General features: G+C 39.9%; 1 protein-coding gene across 1 annotated transcript in view; it reads right to left on the reverse strand.

Annotated features, from left to right (window-relative positions):
- LOC131479996 (disks large homolog 1-like) overlaps window positions 1-22,700 on the reverse strand; it is a 979,279-nt gene that overhangs the window by 81,490 nt on the left and 875,089 nt on the right. The window contains exon 7 of the mRNA XM_058662300.1: window positions 7,383-7,544. Coding sequence (XP_058518283.1) covers window positions 7,383-7,544 — 162 coding nt within the window. The remainder of the gene's footprint in view (window positions 1-7,382; window positions 7,545-22,700) is intronic.

Raw genomic sequence — 22,700 nt, forward strand, 5'->3', positions numbered from 1 at the left:
TTCTCATGGTCCCTCTTTTTTGTCCCAACTCCTGGCACAGTGGTGGTAGTCCCCGTGTCTCATTTCTTTGCATTCTCCCCCTTTTTCCTGAGCCATTCCTTCCACACTCACACTTTCAATGTCATTAAATATTACCAAGTTTTTTTTTTCCTTCCTTACCAAATCTCTCTACATTTCCAGGCATTTCAAACTGTATGTCAAATACTGGTAACCCAATTACAATGTAAACACTCTAAGCACAATTATTCAAGTCTGAATTCAACATTCACCCCACCTCTACTCCATGCTGCCATTCTAATATTTGTTCTTCCTACTCATTCATAGATTGCATTTCATGATATTTCTAACACCCAGGGTTTCAAATTTTTAAAAAAGTGGATTGACCTCTATTTATTGCTCCTCTATCTTTTGTAACTCTATATTTCAAAGTGTTTTTCACTTCTCCTCCTAAATAACTTGTGTTATATACCTTACATTCTGCCTCAAATGTCTCCTCTTATTATCTCTAAGTATGTCCACCTCTTGATTTGTTTTTAATGCCCTTGATACAGACATCCCCCCTTCCTAGTTTTTCTTTCGGTCTGCTACATGACATGAATAATGCGCTAATTTTCAAATTAGGCCATGTCACTACCTTTCTTTATTTTGTAATCATCCTTCATTATCTACAAGGTGAAGTTCAATTTCCACATGACATCCTTCCCCTATCATTCCCACTTAATCTTCCTTGCTTCACAGCATGTTTGGGTTCATCCCATGTTGTTTTCTTTAACCCTTATATCCTATCCCTCTGTCTTGCTCAAATAGCTGTCATTATCAGAACTCTTCTACACTGTTACCTAGATGCTGAGTTCAAGGCAACCTTGACCTTTATTATCAAATTCCTTCAAAAAATCATATCTGTTTAACTCCTTATCTGACCACACTTTTAACCCTATGTCTCTATCCTCATAGAATCCTAAGCAATTTTTCTTGGATGTGATGAAAATGTGCATTTTCTTGCCATATTCTGTACTGTACACAACATGACACATTATATGTATACTTGTATATCTGCAAAATTATAAGTCTAACTGTGCCAAGTAAGCCACTTGAAGATATATTCCTCTTTAAATTATCCAGAAATAACACAGAACTAAGCATTTAGTAATGGATCAGATATTTTCTTGAATAAATTAATGAATAGAAGTACTCAATCAATACATACAAATGTATAAAAGACTTTGTTAATTTTTAAATTTCCATTGGAAAGTTAGTCATTCTGAGAGTAAGAGAGACAGAGAGGAAGATTTTCCATCCACTGGTTCACTCCCGAAGTGGCTGCAGAGGCTGAAGCTGAGCCGATCCGATGCCAGAAACCTGGAGCCTCTTCCGGGTCTTCCACATGGGTTCAGGATCCCAAGGCTTTGGGCCGTCCTCGACAGCTTTCCCAGGCCACAGGCAGGGAGCTATATGGGAAGCAGGTCTGCCGGGATACGAATTGGCACCCATATGGGATCCCAGGGCACAAGCAAGGCAAGGACTTTAGCCGCTAGGCTACAGAACTGGGCCCAGATTTGTTAATTTTAAACTTATCTGTTTTGGAAATGCTAGATGATTTTTTCCAAAATTACCCAGGAAGAAATTGTCAAATTTTGATTCAAACAAAAATTTATTTTGCTTCAATGCCTATAACTGTCATTTGTGTGTGTGTGCGTGTGTGTATCTGCTTTACATTTCGATTTGAGTTAGGAATCTATCACATATTTCTCACTAAATCATGTGAGTAGATGTCAGTATTTTACGATTAAAAACAAAGATCCTGAAGCCTAGAGAAATTAAATAAAATAAGCAATCTGATTCGGGGTCCATGATAAATCCCAATGCTGTATATCTATATATCTTTCATAAGTTATGATACATACATCTGTTATTCTCAAAGTATATGTGTTTAACCAAGACATATAGTCCTTTTTTAAGATTTATTAATCTTTTTTAGAAGGGAGATTTCCATATAAGAGGAGAGACAGAAAGATCTTTCATCTGCTGGTCACTGCCCAAAGGTCACAAGGGCCGGAGCTGAGTCTATCTGAAGCCAGGAGCTGGGAACCTCCTCCAGGTTTCCTACATTTTCAGGGTCTTGATGACTTGGGCCATCCTCCACTGCCTTCACAGGCTACAAGCAGGGAGCTGGATGAAAAGTGGAGCAGCTGGGACACAAATAGGTACTCATATGAGATGCCAGCACTTAACAGATAGAATATTAGCCTGCCAAGCCATGGTGCCAACCCCAACACATAATTTCATTCAGATGGTTTCCATGAAGATAAACAGTCTACACTAATTATCTTCCAACTTACAAGTTTATATTACATATATTAAAGATTATGAGAAATTCTTCAATATAGTAGTAAGTTAGACTACCAAGGTATATTTAAGCATTCATTGTTTTTTATTTCCTTATACAACTGAAAAAGGATCCACCAAAAATACTTCCAGAAATGTTTCATGTTAGATACCAATAATGGAGTATAAATAAAAATAAAACAAAACTAAGATGAAATCTAGCTCATAAGAACTTGTATATTTATTAACAGCAAGAACATATATCTATAGGAAACATCATTGTGCAGTTCAACAAAAACTATTCTTAATTGAATATGACATGTCTTGAATATGCTAACTATGGTACACATTAAATCCATGTGCATTAGATACTGCGACCAGTTGGGGTTGGACTAGTTAGTAGGAAAGGATTTATAGAGTAAGAGTGTTTACTCTGCTACTGGTTAAACTGTACTTTCCAGTGATCACGCTCTGGCGACTCTAGCAGGAAAGAACGGAGTAAAATACATTTTGTTGCTCTTTTTCTGTAGCTGTTTATAATGGATTCCTTGAGCTTGAGCCCTAAGCCCATAATTTCCCAAACTCACACTTTCAACAGATCCTCCAGCTACTTCCCACTTATCCTGAACAAGGGCTCAGTTGTTGAAAAGTAAAGAAGTCTACCACAATGCCACATTCTCTGATGTTCTAGTAAAATTTCCCTGAATGCTTTACTAGAAATATCAGATTTTCTGCTTAGGATTAATTCACACGCATCTGTGAAGGACAGCTTTAGTCTTCACTCTAAATCTTCAATGACTCTAAGATTTTAGGACACATCAGTTTTTTTAATGAGAAACTGAAACCAAAATTTCAATTTACTTGCAAGAGACCACAAATTTTATGTCACATCCAAATTTCAGATATGACATGTGAAAAATAGGCAGTTCAGTATTAGATTCAGAACTGATGCAATTCTGTGCCAGTCATGAATAGGTAAGGAAATAGAGAGCAGCTTCTCTCTCTCCCCCCCTCTTTCCCTCTTTCTCTCTCTCTCTGTCTTGCTTTCCCTCTGGTTCTCACTATTATGCTTCCCTTTTCTCTCTCCCCCTTTTACCTTTACACTCTATATAAGGTATTCTTATAGATATTATGGGCCTTACAGTATTGAAGCTGGAGAAATCTGAATTCCTATTACAAAACAATAAGTAACAAATAATTGGAATTTGCTTCACTTGAGAGAACAATGTAGATGTTTAAATTCATGTTTTACTGTTCTTTCTTTCCCCAACACTTAGTGTACACAATAGACTCAGTATTTACCGAACTGTCCTAAACTGTGGAGAAAATGCCTGTGCTTGGGCCCGGCGGCGTGGCCTAGCGGCTAAAGTCCTCGCCTTGAACACCCGGGATCCCATATGGGCGCCGGTTCTAATCCTGGCAGCTCCACTTCCCATCCAGCTCCCTGCTTGTGGCCTGGGAAAGCAGTCGAGGACGGCCCAATGCTTTGGGACCCTGCGCCGGCGTGGGAGACCCGGAAGAGGTTCCAGGTTCCCGGCTTTGGATCGGCGCGCACCGGCCCGTTGCGGCTTACTTGGGGTGTGAATCATCGGGCGGAAGATCTTCCTCTCTGTCTCTTCTCCTCTCTGTATATCTGACTTTGTAATAAACTGAATAAATCTTAAAAAAAAAAAAAGAAAATGCCTGTGCTTCATCACATACCATTTCTTTTCTTGGAAAAGTCTAGGTATCATCTGAAAATAAAAGCGCCTCTCTCTTCAAGCAAAGAAAATAAATTCCCTTGAACTCATTGCAAAATTGCATTTCTCCTTCCGATGCCATACTTCACACTTAGTTGAGGCAATCTAATGAAAACAAGCTGAACAAGCCCACACATCACCCAGGCAGCCGGGGTCTACCAAAGATATATGCATCTTAGAATGGAGGCTTCAAGTGATACAAGATGATTGAAGAAATACTGGTCGAATCTGCAACAAGATTATTCCACCAATGTTTCAAAGCCTGCTCAATGTGACATTTAAACTGTTAGGCAGAAACAGAGATTCCTGATTCATACCAGAGAGCCACACTTTTCCCAGTGGGATTTAGCATTTTCTAAATGTGGGCTTTGCCTCTTGCTCTGCTTTGTATTGTTTGACTGCAAAACACTAGACAGATAAAAGAAGGCAAAGAAGTTGAAAATACAACAGGTATAATGAAGAATTTGTACCTAATTAGCAATTTACTGATTCTAATTGGCTTTCCTTAAAACAACATATTAGATTTTAATCGTGACAAGTTTCCCAAGCACTTGAACTGTGGCACTATAATAATGCCTTAGCAATGTGATTGGAAAGCATGCTCTATTTCTATAAAAAAAAATCTATGTTCGAGAACCTGATACTACTGTGCTATGTTGGAACTGCCTCTTCCCAGCTCACGGAAGTCTTGATGTGTTTGCCTTTGCAAGTATGTTGGGTGGCTTTAGGTCAATGTCATGAAGCTCCCCGACCGGCCCCCATGGACGCATTTACACCACAGACCCTATTATACTTGCTGACAGAGAAAAGGTGCACGAAGTCTGTTCACTAGGTTTTCTAAAATCACCACTTGTTTAGAATGAACAACACCTCATGAGGATAAATTCCCTGCCTTAAAACAGCTACCTCATGGACTGGATGAGGAAAACTTGAATGAACTCATTTGTATTTTCTCTCTTCCTAATATCTTTGGGGACACACCCTTGAATTGTTAATTCTAAAAAGAGAAGAAAACATTTCCACCTTATAATTTCATGTTGAAGTGTGATATTCTTTCCTGCTTCTTGGGGGCTACTTTTTAAAATTATATGTAGTGCCTTCTTTAGTATAAACCATTATATAAAACTGTAAGAACTAATGAGCATTTCATAAAGAACCAAAAATAATAACTTACAAAAGATAAATCTAATTAAAAGGATAAGCTAGGGAAAACTACCGAAGTTGAAGACTTTTAATTTTGAGATGCCTAGAAATCACAGGATAAAGGGGAAAGAGGAATATACACATGTATGTACATACATATTATATATGTGTTTGTGTGTATGAAAGTATATATATATGCTGATCTTCAGAAAAAATTAAGACTAAGCACGTACCAACTCTAAAAAGCATGCTATTAAGTTTGTATGAACATCATCCAAAAAATAAATGTTCAGATAATTATATCATCACATACATGCAGAAGACTGAAACACACAATGAAAATGTCATAGCACTTTTATTATTTTGTTCATAGTTTTGCTTTAATGCAGCTAATTTCAGGCTAGCCTTGTTATTATACACACACTGACGTGCTTCAGGGACTGCTTTAGATTTATTTAAAAAGAAATTATAGGGATGAGGAAAAGACAAACTGTGAGAAAGAGGCTTTCTTCAGGCCTGTACAGGAAGTCTTCCCACAAGTTATAAAGAATAAAACAATTCAAGTACTACCAATGAAAAGTAAACTTCTAGTTCTGCCCTTCAATTTTTAGTGGTTAACACACAGAGCAGGGATCAACATGTGTTTTCAAAGATGAAAGTGTGCCTAAGGAAGGAAACTATTTGAACATAAAATAATTATTGAGTACTAGACAGGATCCCAAAGAGAGTCTAATTCATCTTCCTGCTGAAGTTGAAAGCTTTTCATTTGTTTGTCTGTTTGTTATGTTGAATTGTTTTACTTTGTTTTTTCAGCACAAATCATTGCGAGGTCATCATCTAGGCCTGGAAGACTTCCAGGAGCTGAAAATTTCTGCCTTGTGAAGGAGTATACACCCCTCTTTGGGTAGATAGAATTGTCAGCAGCTTTCATCTTACAACCATCCCAAAGATGCCTTCTTGTCAGTTATCACAGATCTTGTACTGCCCTCTGTATGACACCAATGCCACATCAGTCCCCTGAACAGCTCTCACAGTAAAAGTGAAGTCCACATTTCCATTAACCACCCAATGATTTCCAAAGAAACTGCAAAGATACACAATGAATCCCACCAGCACAATGTCCATGCAAATTTTACATATTAAATGATATTGGCTAGAATTTGACATTAGTTTATTATTGGTAACAATCATAACTAACTGACTTGATAACCATTTTTGAGTATTTAATACTGCAGTGTTTAAAATGTACCAACATTTAAACAGTATCAAATAAAATTTAGCCACTGATACATTGGCAGGTACAATAAGCTATTACAGAGCACTCAAACTAGTTTTAAGACCCCCTATCTTTCCAATTGTGGCACGACTATATAGAAATATTGGTGAAATGAATGTTATGTAATAAAATAACATTTTTATTTACAAATAACTATAGCTGATTGGCAGATTTTTTTTATCTCAATTCCCTTCTACTATAGATTTGAATCCATTTATGTTTATCTCTAAAACTTTAATAAACATTTAGAAGTTGTTATTCAAAGTCCAAAATCCAGTAGCACCTCAGAAAAAAAAAGGAGGAAGAATTTATAAACAGGGAACACAGAGAATTCATGTTCTCTTTTAATTGTCCTTTCTTGTCAAAATTTAATTTATCAAGAAATTATTTTAAGTGAAATAGAGGAGGTACTGTGTTGAGGAAAGTATGACACAGATAGGAAGAAATTTTGTAAACAATCTGCCCTAGGATAGAAAGGAGGTGTTGATGAGCTAGCTCACACATTTTGTCCTTTTCAGTTCAGAATGCTAGGCAGTCTTTGGTGTGATAATGTCATATTTGTCTTCTTTGTTTTATTTGGGACCAGCAACCCTGATGGAGAATGAGCATTTGAACAAAAGACTGGTGTATTCCTAGGTTTTGTAAATACGTGGTTAACTTATTTTCACTTTTGATTTTCCAACCTTGGCTCTTAAAACATAAACAGCAACTGAAAGGATCTTCCAGACATCCAACCAACTACAATAAAATATATCCATAAATACTTAGTTGTTTTTAAGATCACAGAAGACCCTCTTGTTTTGAAACAGCATTATTTTTTCAGGCCATTGAACATCTCCGTAAGCAATTAGGACCAACTGTTGCTGTTATCCAAAAAGTGTGAAGAAAAACAAACTTACCTTCAGGGGAGAAATATGAGACTGTAAAACATATCCATGGACATTTTCGATTTGAGACAGGTTCTTTTCTGATACGTGCACAAGTTCTGGGCCTCTTACTTCATGTGTTAGTCGAGGTAAGGAATGATCATGTGGAACGTCCTCATCTTGATATCGATACTTCTAAAAGAAAAGTTTAAAAAAGGAAAAAATGTATTGATGTATTGATGCTTGCAAAAGGCACAGTCTATACTTCAGATTATAACTTCACTAATAGGGCAGCATATGTTCTTATTGTTCACTTCATCAGGGACGCTTCTGTAGACTCTTCTGGTGATCACCTGACAAGCCAAGTGCAAACATAAACCTAAGCAACCAATGCCAATGCCTTATTTTGACCAATGATACAGTCTCTCTGAGGGTTACTGTTGTGGTGCAGTGGGCTAAACTGTCATCTACAATATTGCTGATTGAAATCACAGCTGCTCCACTTTCAACCCATCTCCCTGCTAACACACCTGGGAAAGTAGTGAAGAAGTCCCAGTGCTTCGGCCTATGTTGCCAACCTGATACCATCCAAGCCCACTTGGCCACACTTTCAAGTAGGTGGCACAAGAATTGCCCAGCCATTTCCTAGCTGGTTGAGAGACTATCAATGGGGAGCCTCTTTCCCCAAAGGCTCCTGAAGACAAGAAACACTTAAACTCTCAAGATCCTTCTGAAAACTTCTGGTGTCTCTCCCTCTCTCCTTTCAAAAGCCACCCCACCTCCTGGTTCTCTTCCAGGAAGTGTTTTTCCCTTCCCTCTTATTCCTATATTTACCTGGTCCCTTTCAAATAAAACTTCTCTGTCTGCTACTGGTGCCCAGCTTTATATTTCTATGCTGAGCTGAGGAAAGAATCCACCAGGTTTTTCTGGTAACACCACCTGGATGGAGTACCAAGCTCCTGACTTCTGCCTGGCCCAGGCTTGGCTGTTGTGGCCATTTGGGGAATTAACCAGTAGAGGAAAGATCCTGCTATCTCTGTCTCTCTTGCTCCCCTATATATCTTTCTGTTGCTGTACTTTCAAATAAATTAATATAAAGAGATATTTTATTTATAAACTACAGAAAGATGACTACAAATGGAACTTGAGCAAATTTATTCCAATAGTTGAGGTGGTAACTTTCCAAATGAGTACAGTAGGTAAGAATGTGCTAATAAGTCTTGGTCAGATCTGAAAAAAAGCATTGAGCCAAAACATGGAATTCTGATATGTATCACTCAGAAAACACTTTGTTTTGAAATTTGTGACAGATTCAAATAGCTTCTCCCAAATTATCTGCATTAATCTTAAAGAGAAGACAAACTTCTTTTCTAATTTATCCCCCTAAATGGATTTTTGATTTAGATTAAGTAGATTCTAGGGAAAAGGATCACATTTTCAAAGAATAGGTTCCAGTATTAAATGCCTTCAGACATCAAAGCAAAGGTTGTGCCTATATTCATGCGATTGCTTGAGATGAAATAGATAAGACTCCCTTTGCCTATTAAGTATCTTGCCTCCACATTTTAAAATATTGTTTACAAAGTTAAGAATGATGCATGCTCATGTGGACCACTGATGATGGGGAGGGTTGAGGAAAGGGGGAAAGTGGATAACTGTTTGCAATTTCCTTTTTTTCCTTCCTGTATCTAGGTAAAGTGGGGAAAGTGGGGAGAGAAGTGGAGAGGGCCGCTCCTGGCAGCCCAACTGTATCAGTACCTGGGGGTTGGGGGGATGGCCACCAGACGACATCTGAGGGGCCCTGGGATGTGCAGCATATTCTGAGGGTACTGCTTAAGTGGTTTCAATAGTTCTCAGATGCTTTTGATTTCATTGCTTCAAGATTGAGGAAATACTTCCAAGGTCAATTGTCCAATACAATACACCTTAGGCTCTACTCGCCCAGATACTCGCTATAAAAGCTTGGCCTGGAAAGCTGTCCAATTTGTTGTGCCCTCCACGGTACTAAACGTCCTCTTCAGGCCTCAGTGAACTGGTTGTCATGTCTCACATGCGTATCTGGCCATGGAGTCTGCTGCACAGGCTTCAACAGCCAAGGAGAAAGAGTTCTGACACATGTACTCCATGGTCAGACCACAGATCCTATGATTTTCTTTCTGGTTGGAGTTCTGAGCCCAGTGGTCCAGTTAGGGTGTCCCCAGAGGAATCTCACCAGAGGTGTCCCCAGACCTTACTCATGTGTTCCATCCATTGTGGGGTCTGGCTCAGTCTATCACCGACATCAGCCTACACACACACTAGTGGCTATGTCACCCAGTCAGCTTTATCTGCAGCCTCGTCTCTTACACAATCCAATTGATGCTGCAACCCAGCCCAACCTTGCCTACCACACACTCAGCCTTCACATATACCAGTGGAAGTTGCAGGCTAGTCAGAGTAACCCCCCATTAACTCCCACCAGGCCCACCCCAGCCTTGGTTACAACACATGCCAGTATGTACAGCAGAGGAGTCCAGTTTGTCCTGCATCCATTTGGCCATTGTATACATCAATGGCATTGGACACTAGCTCAGACTGACCAACACCACAATTCAGGCCATACTTATGCTGTTTGGTGACACTGCCTGTCCAGACAGGTACAACCCCAGACCCGGTTCCCATGCTCACCAGTGGGAACTGCAGCCCGTCAAAGGGGTGCCCACAATTTCCCTACTAGGGCCACTAACAGCACCAGAGCAGTCAATTCCCAGGTAATTCTGTGCTCTAATTTGGCAGAACTTGCCCCCCATTCCCTGAAATTTCCAGTTGATGCTGTGGCAAAGCCCAACCAGCCTGTACTTAATTTTGGTCATCAATGCATCAATGGATATGGCCACTCAGCCCAGCCTGACTCTCCTCACAATCCAGAAGCCCAGCAGGCTTTGTAGCCCTGCCCAGCTGGTCTGCCCCCAGTCCCAACTTTCACGCTCACCAGCAGCAGCACTGGCCTACTAGGGGAGTCCTTGCTGTTCCCTTACCAAGCTTACTCTAACCCTGATCTTACATGTACTGGTAGGTGCTGTGGCTCAGACTGGCATGGCTCGCCTCACCTTCGCATTCACCAGTGGGTGCTGCAACCTGTCTCAACCCAGTCTGCCCCCAGTCCCAGCACATTCTAGTGGGTGCTACAGCCTAGCCCAGCCTGAATCTTCCCTAGTCCTTGTCCTAATGCGAAAGGGTTGGAGTTGCAGCCCAAACAGGCCATCCTAGTTCTCACATCTGCCAGTAGATGTTATGAACTGACCTAGGCTGGCTTGCTCCCAGATCTAATTTGGTATGAGTTGCTCCCAGCTTTGGTTCTTACACTCACCTGCAGGAACTGCATTCTGACAGAAGAGTTTCACAAGCTCCTGTATCACCTCTCCCCCCAGTGGTAGATCTCAAGAACACTGGTGGGTCTTTGGTCTAGCTTAGCTTGGCCCACCTCCTGTTCTGGCAAGTACAGCAGTCTTGCCTGACCATCCCACACCCACTCCGGCCTTATTGTTGGGTGCCTCAGCCCAGCCCTACCTGTCCCACACCCAGACCCAGCTCTCACGCGGTTCAGCAGGTGTAGACACCTAACACAGCCTGTCCCATATCCGCCCTGGCTCCTGTGAGTACCAGCAGGTGCTAGAGTCTAGCCCAGTCTGGAATAATCCTGATTCAGTCCACACCCATGCTGAGGGATGTTGAAACAATATCCAGCCCAATTTGCTACCCCATTCCAGCTCTCACACTCACTAGCAGGAACTGCAGCCCAGCTGGAATGTACCCTTAGCTCCCTGACAAGATGCGCTCCCAGCAATAAAGCTTGTGTATGCTGGTGGTTGCTCCCAACCAACCTGGCATAACCCACCGCCCAGCTTGACCTTTACCATCAGTTACTGCAGCCTGGTATGGCTCAGGCCTTTCCACTCACATTCTCACTGGTGAGTGCTACAGCCTAGCCCTGTCCAGCCTGCTCCCATTAGTCTTTCATAAAAATCAGTAGATGCGATAGCCTAGCCTATCTCAGCATGGCCCACACCTCATCCTGGCTCCTGTACATGCTGGTGTGCTGCAGTCTGGCCTAGCCCTGCCTGGTATGGCCCACACCCCCTTCCCTAGAGCCAAACCACACACCTGCAAACAAGTGAAGCAGTCATGCCTGTCTTGACCAGTACCCAACTTACTCCTATGCTCACCAGTGGGAGTGACAGCCCACCAGGAGAGTTCCCCAAGTTCCCCCAATATGCACATTCCCAGACCTAGATCTTATACGTGCCAGCATGTATTAGACCCTTACCTGGCACAGTCTGCCTACAGTGTTGGCCTTTGTGAGTGCTGGCAGATTTTACAGCCAGAAAACTCTATACCTAAATCTTGGGTACACCTGCAGGTGATGCAGCCAAGAGCAGCCTGGTCTATTTTCAACCCCAGTACCCATGAGTGTTGGTGAGTTGTAGCTCAGCCTGTCACTACTCCAAGTGCTCAAGCAAACCAGCTGGTATGGCGGTCCCACAGGGGTGAGCCCACAAATCCTTCAGACAATCTCTCACATTTTGGTTGGTGTCATGGCCCAGCCAGACACAGTCTATGCCCAGCCCCAACACTCACCAGCACATACTGTGGTTGAACATCATCAAATGCCCCCCCAACCATGGTTTATGCATGTGTCAGTAGATGGTGGTTGATATCAACAAACTCAACTCGTGTCTCACACGTGGGCAGGTGTATTGGTTTGGTCCTGAAAGCCCCTCTGGCTTCCCTCCTCCAAACCACCAGATCTCAGCCCCCTTGTTATCTGCAAGTACAACAGCCTAGTTGGTGGAAGTCCCTCAGAAGTCACTTCTTACCTCTCACATTCTCTCTCAGCAGTCCTCCCTCCCACACATCCCAAGGTCCTGTTTCCTGAGCATCCCCATCCATGCCCTACCCACCTGCCCAGGCCCCCAGACCCCATCTGCTGGCATGCCCATATCTGCCCCTTATATTTCTAGGCAACTATGCTGGCATACTGACATAGCTCACAAATTTGGCATTAACCAGGCCCAGAATGCCAGCCAGCTATTAGCTGCTTTTCTCAATGTTTTTCTCCCAGCAGTTTAACACTTGCCTGGGTACAATGCAACCTAGGCAGTCGCTACATGCTTTTAACAGGAAAAAGCCATTGGAAAAAGCCTCAGGCAAAAGCCATTGTTTAGTTGCAAGCCGGTCTCAGGATGATAGCAGCAAGGAAATGTTGAGAAGTGGTCTGCAGTGGCTGGTAGAGTAGATCTCTGTGTTATCAGTATTTATTTCTCTGTCTCTCTCTTTTTATTATTTTTTTTTTTGAACTGTGCTTTAGATTCTCACTCTTTGAAGAGGGTTGGTCTACCTAGGAATGAAACGGGAGTGCTATTCATCTGATTACTAATTCTGCTAATAAAATGTGAGTTGGTTTTGCTTTGCCTTTACTCCCATGCATGTCATAGCCTACCCAAGAGGCATGTAATTCTTCATGAAAGCATGTCCCCATTAATATGAACCAGTATTATATATTTATAATAGCACATGGAACATATATGCATAATAATGCATTAGATTATATAACCCAGACATATAAGCATGCATATTATATTCTTAACAGTACATAATACATAACATTCAAGACTCAAATTTAACTTCATTATACTATGAATATTCATCAGTAGAATTAATTAATCACACATAGTACATTCATTTTGTAATTGAGCATACACCATTTTAGTCAGATCAGTTCTTGTCAACATGATTATCACTTTCCAATCTTGGTCTCTTAATCTATCATTCCTGTGAAACCAGTAACCTGCTCGGAAAGTGTCAGTGTTCTCCCTCCAGGCCCACAACACTTGGAGGTTTCTAGACTGAAACTAGAACTGACATTTGGGTCTTACTTTCCTGTCCTGTTAACTAAGTTTACCCACCCACTTACTCCCCTTAATCATCCCACACCATGCATAACCGTGGTGTCATGTATTTGGTATCTTTTTAAATTGGGGGGTATGCGTGAACTCATCACAGCCACAGTGGAAACTGACCCAGTGCTCTAATTGTGGCTGAGCTTAAATTAAAGATCCTTTGTGCTCCTAATTATATGAGACATTATTTATCCAGGCTTGAGGCACCTGGAAAAGTTTGCCACACCTGCATACAACCACGTACACACTTGTACACTCAGGTACATGCATAAACATGCCCATATGCACATGTACAAGCACTCATGCTCACCCACACCCATGTTCCATTTCTCACTCCCCACTTAAGCTAATCTGCTGAAACACTAATATATGAATACATGTTTGCCTTGTGGATTTTATGTCTTGCTAAACCCCTAAAACAAGACACAATATACATGTGTAGGCACATACAATATCAAACTAATTCAACTATAATTTAATCCACAAAACTTTCTAATCCAGCTCTCATAGCGTTAACAAAATTCTGTATTTTTTTCCAAGAAGTCAGGCTTAATGAACTTTATGCTTACTCATCTACCTCCACAATACTGATATTTTACAAAACCTGAGTTAAGTTGTTAGTTTAGTAACTAAGGCAAGGCACTGAAAATGCCTAGATGAATTTTTGTAACTGCTTAAACATATACACTTAAACCTAGCCTTTTTGTTAATTCAGAGTAAACATACATGCACAAGGATCCCTGATCCAATGGGAATGCCCTCCATATCAATTGCAAATTACAAGGAGTGTACATTAACAACACTTCCCAGTAGCTTAAAACATCTTGCTTTACCATACCACAACAGATAGAGCAGTAATGAAATGTCAGCAATAAATCAAAGTTTGACTACGTTATACTATTGATTATAATTGATAAATTGCATGTCAGTCACCATGGTCATATGATTAACCCAAATTAATAAATCTTGAGTGTAAAGCATATTTTAGGGTAAACTTAAAAGTAAAGCCAAATACCAACCAAGCTGTAGAAAATAGTAGCTTCAAAAAATAAACAGTGGAAATACTTTGATACCCTGAATATACAAAAGCTGAGACCCAAACTAGAATTACATACACCACTGTGCTCAGCCAGTTATAATTCATACAACCTAGATAACTCATACAACAACATTATGCTAGAATGTTACTAGCACAAGCTTAAAAGTCAAAGCAGAAACCTGTTCTATAATTGATAAATACCATTTAACCTCACCACCTTTTACCAACTTAGCCTATATACTGCCATCTTCAGCAAACCATAACAGGGGAAAACATGTAAACATAATGACCATAAAAAATGTTAGGTCAAGGTGTAGCCTTTCGGATGAAAAGTAATGGGCTGCATTTTCTAGCCTGAGAACATTAAAAAAAGCTTTTATGAAATGAAAGCCCAATGGTAGATTTAGTTGAACAAGGCAATGAAACACACACACACACACACACACACACACAAAACCCATCACCCTCCTCAATTATTCCTCCTCAATGTTCCTCCCTAAATTATGCATACTAAAACATATTAGAGAATATAAATTGTAACAAGATTAGCATATTGGAAAGTGTGCTTGGAGAATTCAGAGTGTAACTTAATGAAAGCACCTGTTTTATACCCAGAAGATTTCATTCACCACGACCTCTCTGAGTTAATCCTAGCTCCCTCCTGGCAGAGGGATAAAGATACAAATATTCAGAGTAGAGATACAAATATAATCACTGCGATAGCTAGGCTCTATGCAGTGGCCCATTGCTGTACTGCCAACAGTTATTTTATCACAACAACTCACATTAAGACACATTTCTTACAAAATCATACCTCTGTTTTTCACTCATAATTGAGATTTTAAAAACATGTAATTTCTTGGATTACAGTTTTCAGTTTGAGACTGAACCATCCATGGATGACAATTCAATGTTATCTACTCTTACTCACACAATGATCATCAGTATTTGTATTTTCCAAGTAGGCTTTCTACAGTGTACCAAATAGTACCAGCCTCAAAGCAGAAATTAAAGTCAAGCATGTCAATTTGGAATTTTCTAAGCTTTCCAAAATACTTTCCTGTTGCAATCATCCTAGGGTATTATGTCCCACTTTATCTCAGAAAAAGAACACTCAGAGAAGTTAAGGTGCTTGTCTAGGGTCACCTAACCAAGGACGACAGAGCTGAGGACTGTATCAGGATCCTGTGACTGTGACTCCTCTTACTATTATCATCAGCACTTCTCTTATCTCTGTAAAGAGATGAACCCCAGGGCTCATAATGAAACTGGGAACTTACTAGAAAAAAAAAATTACTGACAGTACACCAAAAAATGAATTCAGGACATTTTTGTGAACTGTAAAGACTGTTCTGTTTCTCTAACCCTAAAAACAATTTTGGAAATTAATCTTCCTCAGAAGTGTGTATCTCCTTAACATTCATTCTTGATTAAGCAGTTACTGTGTAATACTGTCTTGCATTTGCCAATGCTGTTTTTTCATGCTTTCGGCTCATCTACCCCTACATTTTCATCTGCCTCTCACAGAAGCACTACTGTCTATGCAGAAATCTGAGCCAGAAAAGTGGGAGTCAATCAGACTCCAACTCTTGCTTTCATCCTCTACCATCTGATCATTTTGTACATTACTCAGTCTGCCTGACTTATATCCTAAATTATTCCTGATCTACTGCTTCCTCATCCACCCACCTCATACACCCACCAATACAGTACCCACATGCCACATTCAAGTTCCCGCCAGCTCTCAACTACACTGCAACTGTAGTCCTTGAACTGCCAGAGGCAGTAGCTCCTGCCACTGCGGTGTCCAACTCCCATCTGTTCACTGTAATGGGCTGTGGGATGTTCTGAATTGAAAACATACAAAGTCTTTCTTTAAAACGCTCTGACATCCTTAAGGACAGAGTCCAAGAGTCCTCACCATGTCATAAGCTGACAATCCCACTATATGAACTGAACCTCCATTACTTCTGAATTCCTTTTTCTCACCCTTTCATCCCACTAATTTTAACATGAATATGAGCAAATAATTGTCCTTTTATAAGTCTCTTTCAAAATTTGTGGTAAACTATACATAATATAAAATGTTATCATCTTAGCCATTTTTGGTATACAGCTTAAAAGTCTTGGTTAAAATCATCTTATTATACATTGGACCTCCAAAACTTCATTTTGTAATTGTCCCCACAGCTATCTAAACTCATAATTACAGTTTTTAAATTATGTGATTGTATTTTTTAAGATTTATTTATTTTTATTGGAAAGGCAGATTTTCAGAGAAGGGGGGACAGAGAGAAAAATTCTCCACCTCCTGATTCACTCCCGTGTGGCTGCAACAGCCAGAGCTGAGCCGATCTAAAGTCAGGAGCGGAAACTTCTACCAGGTCTCCCATGCAGGTGTAGGGTCCCAAGGACTTGGGACATTCTCCACTGCTTTCCCAGACCACAGACAAGGTGCTGGCTGGGAAGTGGAGCAGTCAGGACACGAACTGGTGCCCATACAGGATCCTGGTACTTGCAAGGGGAGGAATTAGCTCATTGAGCCATTGCTCTGGGCCCATGATTGTATATTTTTTTCTGTGTTTTTCTATTGAAGTATAAGACTTGTGAGGACTAGGAATACACTGGCATGGTTCATCCTCATATCTAGTCCTTAGCTAAGTACCATCCATGTTAGGTCCTTATCCATAAAAACACAGTAGGTATTTGTGAAGCATGGTTATAAATGACTTCACACTGAGTGGGAGAAATTAGTATGAGTTGCTTAAGACACAAAACTATTCTTGGTAACTGGACACAAACTCTTTCATTATAAAGCCAGACTGAAGCAAAAAGACAAGCACTGGTTTCTAATCAAAGTATTAACTTATTACACTAAGACCAGCATTAAAACTGTCGCTAATAGTAATACTAATACTAAAAGAAATACAAACCATAATACCACTAATAAAATATAAAAACTCCTAAGAATATTAGGCAGAGTCAGTGTGCAAGAAACTGTGTGCAAAATTCCTTTTATGTATAATCACAAGCTGAGAGTCTCATTTTACTAGTCTTTCTACCTGAGGTTTGGAGAGTTAGGCAATTTTTTTCGAACTTTCCTGTTTAGTGGATGGCAAACCAGGTCTCAAAAACATGTTAGCCTGGACTTTAAAGCAAAGCTGTTAGATAATCTAAGTAGGTTAGGGCTCAAATATTTTTATAAACCATTTTTACCTTCAGGCAACATAATTTTTAGAAACTCTTCAAAATTCCCCTAATAAAGGATGTTAAACAGTTCTCCAAAAGTAACATCCAATTTAAGAAGCAAGTCTAAAATTAAAAATAAGTCTTTAAATAAAATAATACTGGACCTGGCATGATAGTTCAATGGGCTAATCTTCCCCTTGCAAGCTCAGGAATCCCACACTGGCACTGGTTCATGTCCTGGCTGTTTCACTTCCCAGCCAGCTCCCTGTTAGCAGCCTTGAGACTCTGCACCCATGTGGGAGACCCAGAAAAAACTACTGGTTCCTGGCTTTGGATCAGCTCAGCTCCGACCACGGTAGCCACTCAGGCAAGCAAACCAGTGGATAGAAGATCTCTGTCTCTTTTTCCTGTAAAACTGCCTATTTCTGTTTTCATTTTCATTCATGCAAAAAGGGGTGGTTTTTTCCTTATTAATTTCCTCACTGACTCAGTCACACAGTAGCATTTTTTGCTTCAAGGTTTTTTATTTTCTTTTTCATTTCTTCAGTGACACAGTGGTTATTTAGTAGCACGCTGTTTAACTGCATGTTGTAAATTTTCTATTTTCTCTCTGTTGTTGATTTTGTTTCACACCTTTTCATTTAAGGGGATGTATAATAACTGTGTAATAGAGACTATCATGACCAGATGTGAGGATACAATACAATATGCATCTCTACTTCCAAATCAAAGACGTACTCCCAACAAAACTGTTAAATATATCTTGACAATAGGAAGATGGGCTCTCTGCCATTGTCCATACCTACAGTGTCAGGATACACTTAAACAGCAGAATGATGTACTTATGACTGCTTACGAAGGACTATAAAATTGTAATGATACAGGGGAAATCAGTAGGAGGAAGGTGTGATTTGGAGAGGGGGGAAGGGAAATTCCAGAGCCTATGGAACTCTACCATAAAATAATAAAATACTTTTTAAAAAAAGAAAAACTGCCTTTCCAATAAAAATAAGCAAAATATAATGAAAGATAAAATAATCCAATCTGATGTTCTGGAAAATTTTGAGTCTCCTTCTATTCTAAAGTATGTCTGGCTAGGAATATTGCTATTCTGAGTACACCCTCCCAACTACAAAACAAAGAGGTCTGCTTAATGAATAACCACATGAATGATCTGCTTCAATTGCAAACACGACTTCTATAAGATAAATCTGCTATGACTATATTCTAAGTGATAGAGCAATAAACAGAACCACAACATGAAGCTGGGATTTTTCGAAGCAGCTTTGTGGGATGACATATTGCCGATAAGTTGGGAGACGGTGTGGGAAAGGTTCTGTTTTAAAATCTGTGCCTTTCTCTTCTCCTTTGTTCAGTTTGGTCCATTGGCTAGAAGGAACATTTAAAAATATATATTACTTATCCGAGCTCAATGGAGGTAGAAGAAGGAGACATACACTAATTACCACTATTGAAAACATGTGCTTCTTGTACACTCCTACAATTTTCTGCACAGATTTCTATCAGTTAATAGCAATTCCATGTTGTAATGACCTTTACTTGTGCCTAGCTTCCCTACTAGCGCAGGGTGATTTCAAGAGCAGAGATGGAGCCATTCATGGTCATCTCTGAATCTCTTGTGCCTATCAGACAACTGGTATACAGTAAGAGATGAACAAATACGACTTTAAGAATTAAACTTAAATGACACTGTATGATTCACCTGTCCAAAAAGTTCTCCAAGCCAAACCTGTATGGCATAATACTCAAAATCTTTTACTTGCTTCTACATGGATGGACGAAAGCTAAGGACGTCTGCCCAGACACCACTCAGTACATTCTGTTGATCTTTGCAGGACTCAGAACCCTTGACAGCTGCCTAAAATTCATACAGAGAACTGTACCCTGCCCAATCTAATGCTGGACACTCTCTGTCATGGTGAGGAGGCTGACACTGTGTTGGCAGAGTGTGTAACAACTGATTCAGAAGCTAGAAAATGTTCAAGTGCTTATAAATAAAAATCTGGGTTTTTCTCTGTGTTTGCAAAAATTTGAAAAGAATGTGTTCTGGTTCTCTCTCCATGAATTGGTATTGTACTAAGGAAAGAATATTGTGTGTACGTGTGTGAGAGAGAGAGCAAGAGAGTGAGAGAAACAGAGGCAAGATGAAAGTCAAGAGAGCCATGCCTGTGTGCTCTTTAAAAGTCATTACCATTATAATACCTGGTGCTCTCCAGAAGAATCTTAACAGAAATTATTTCTTTTAAGACATAGGGAAACATTATTAAATAAATACAAAACTGAGGAAGACATAAAGTGATTAGTTTTTCACACAAAGCCTGACATTTAGGAAATATTCAAAACAATTTAATTCTATCTCTTTGTTGACTACATTGGCAAACAACATTCTTTGTGTGGAGTCTTACCTCTCGATTTTTCATCCATATTCTTTGAGAGTAAAAACCCTAATATATCTTTGCTAATGGCCAGTCATCAAGCCAGAACACTTAGTGTGTGTCCAACAGGCCCCATGAATAACCCAGTGGACTGATTTAATGCTGCCATAAGAACACCTTTTTGTTTTAAAAATGTGCTTTGGCAGAAGCGAAGAACATATTTTGGAAGCATAAAGTCAATAAGAAAATGAAATATACAACAGACTGTCAGAGGAGGTGATGATCCGTGAGAAATAACTAAATACAGCTCAGAAAACAGACAAAAGCCAGAGAGTGAACAAATCAGATTCAAGCTATGACCTCATGAAAATGAAGGTTTTCATTTCATTTCAAAAGTGTAGACATTTGTCACAACTGAGTTTTGCTCATTCAGACCCTGCCAGTCACTTTATTTTGAAGAAAAACATTTTGTTTAGTCACCTTCAGATTTAGAAAGTTCATTTGATAAGGCTGTGTGCAGGACATGGCCAACAGGCTCTCTTTTTCAGGCCTTTCCTATTAGCCTCTCTCTGACCAGTGTGCCTCTCCATTCTGTCTTTACTGTATCCCCTCTCCAATTCATTGCCTCCTTCCCTGGAGGGAATGCATGGGTTAAGAGAAATTGAAAGAGAGCGGAAGGTGGAATGTTTATGGCTGTGATTAGGTAAGTCTTCACATTCATTTAAAATAAATTCTGGAAAGTCTATTTTGACTGCAGTGGGGTTCTTTCCTCTTTCCACTCCATTATGCAGATCCATTCATTTGGGAAGTGAATCAGCATATAGATGATGTATTTGTCTCTCTGGGTTTCTTCCTATCACTCTTTCAAATAAATAAACTATTAAAAAAGATAGCAGGATCATAGGATGAAGAAAAGACAGCGTGCACATGATTTTAACCTTCACCTCCTCCAAGGTGCTCTCTGGCTTTTGGCTCTCATCTCCCCCACCATACTGCTTCCTGCCCCATGAGCGCTTTCAGTACTTGCTCTTCATGGAGAATGGCACTTTTTAATTTCATATTTACTCTCACAGTTATTTGTTTCATATTTCTCATCCCCTTTGGACTGAAAACTCCATGAGGTCCCAGATCCAACATGCTTGGCTCACTGCTGATCCTCAATACCCAAGACACAGTAGATCCTCTACGTATGTTCACTGAATAAACAAGTGGTCTGTAGCTGTATTGCTCTTCCAAATCTACACCAACAAAGAGACCTGAAGATTGACTGTGTTATATATTCACCCTTGAAAAAAAAAATAATCCACAATCAGCAATACAGCTGCCCCAACAGAGGAATTTTTTTTTTTTCCAAATTTGAAGCAGGATGTAATATTAAGGACAGATAAGAGTTTAAAAGCTCTCCCAGGTGCTTCATTTGAATTTTTCAAACAAATTTCACGAATGAAAGGAAATATTTTCCTGCTTTTTGCTACAAAGAACAGGACAAGCCAGGATGTTAATTAAATTACAAATCAGCTGTCTGCTTGCAGCTGACAGAGCTTTGTGTGCTTCCAAGCGACTACATCAGATATTTTAAACCCTCTGTAATTACCTACAATGGAGGAGCAGCCAGGAAGAGTGCTTTCATGAATATTTAATGATCTTAAGATTCTTTTTAAAGAACGGGTGATTTAAATAATCATGAGGGAACTTGAATCTAACTCAGTGCTGCCCTCCATCTGGTAACTGAACATGTGGAAATGTAGCTGGTAGGAGATGCAGTGGCTCTCCCAAGGTTGAGCTAGGCCCAGGATTCAGGACAGGCCAGTTCCACCCAGCAGAAACAACTAGAGAATTAAATAACCCTCCAGCACTCGGAGCAAGTCAGAAGGCAACCACAGGCCTAAGGTGCTGGCAAAAGAATAGGTGTGGAATTGTAAAAGTGATGTACTTATCATGGTACATATACAAATTGCTCTTCACAATGCGCAAAACACTTTCAGAAAGATTGTCTCAAGTAATTATATCAAGAACTTGATAAAAACAGTATATAAAAACAGTATCAAAAAAAAAACACAAAAAAACACTAAATAAATGGCATACTGGGCCTCAAACGAACAATCTTTTGACTCCAAGAGACAGCTCAATACAGTAGGAAGTTCAGGAATCCAGGTTTTAGAAATATGAGTTCAAATCCTGGTTATATCCCTTGAGAACTATGAGAACTTTCTCAAGTTGCTTCACTTCACTGCAGCTAAACACTATCTACTTCAAAGAAATGCGAGGATTGAATGAAAATACATAATGATAATGGCTCTACTTTCTTGAAGAACTTTAGATTTTGTAGCTTTGTTATAAAATGAAAAACGCAGTCCTCAATAGTGAATAAAAGTTTTCACATAGCTAACAGTTAGAATAACAGAATAATGGTCACTTGCAGCCTCCACATATATGTATCATTTTCCCACTCCTTATACCACCATATTAGAAAAACTCTCTAACACCACAACTTTATTTGACTTTTTGATGTGTTTAATTTTTTCATCTACTTCAAAGGCAGGACAACAGAGCTAGAGGAAAGAAATGAGAAACATGGCAGGGTTGGGCGGAGAGATGGAGAGAAAGCAAGAGAGTGAGAGAATATGAGTCTTCAACCTGCCTTCCTCCTCAAATGCCTCAGATAGCCTGAATTTTAACAGGCTGCAGCCAGGAGCTCATAACTCCATTCAGGTCTCCAACATGGGTATCAGGGGTTCAAACACCTGAGCTTCCTCCCAGGGTGTGCCTCACCAGCAGTCTGGTTTGG

The sequence above is a fragment of the Ochotona princeps genome, chromosome 4 (assembly GCF_030435755.1).
Source record: "Ochotona princeps isolate mOchPri1 chromosome 4, mOchPri1.hap1, whole genome shotgun sequence".
NCBI classification, from domain to species: Eukaryota; Metazoa; Chordata; class Mammalia; order Lagomorpha; family Ochotonidae; genus Ochotona; species Ochotona princeps.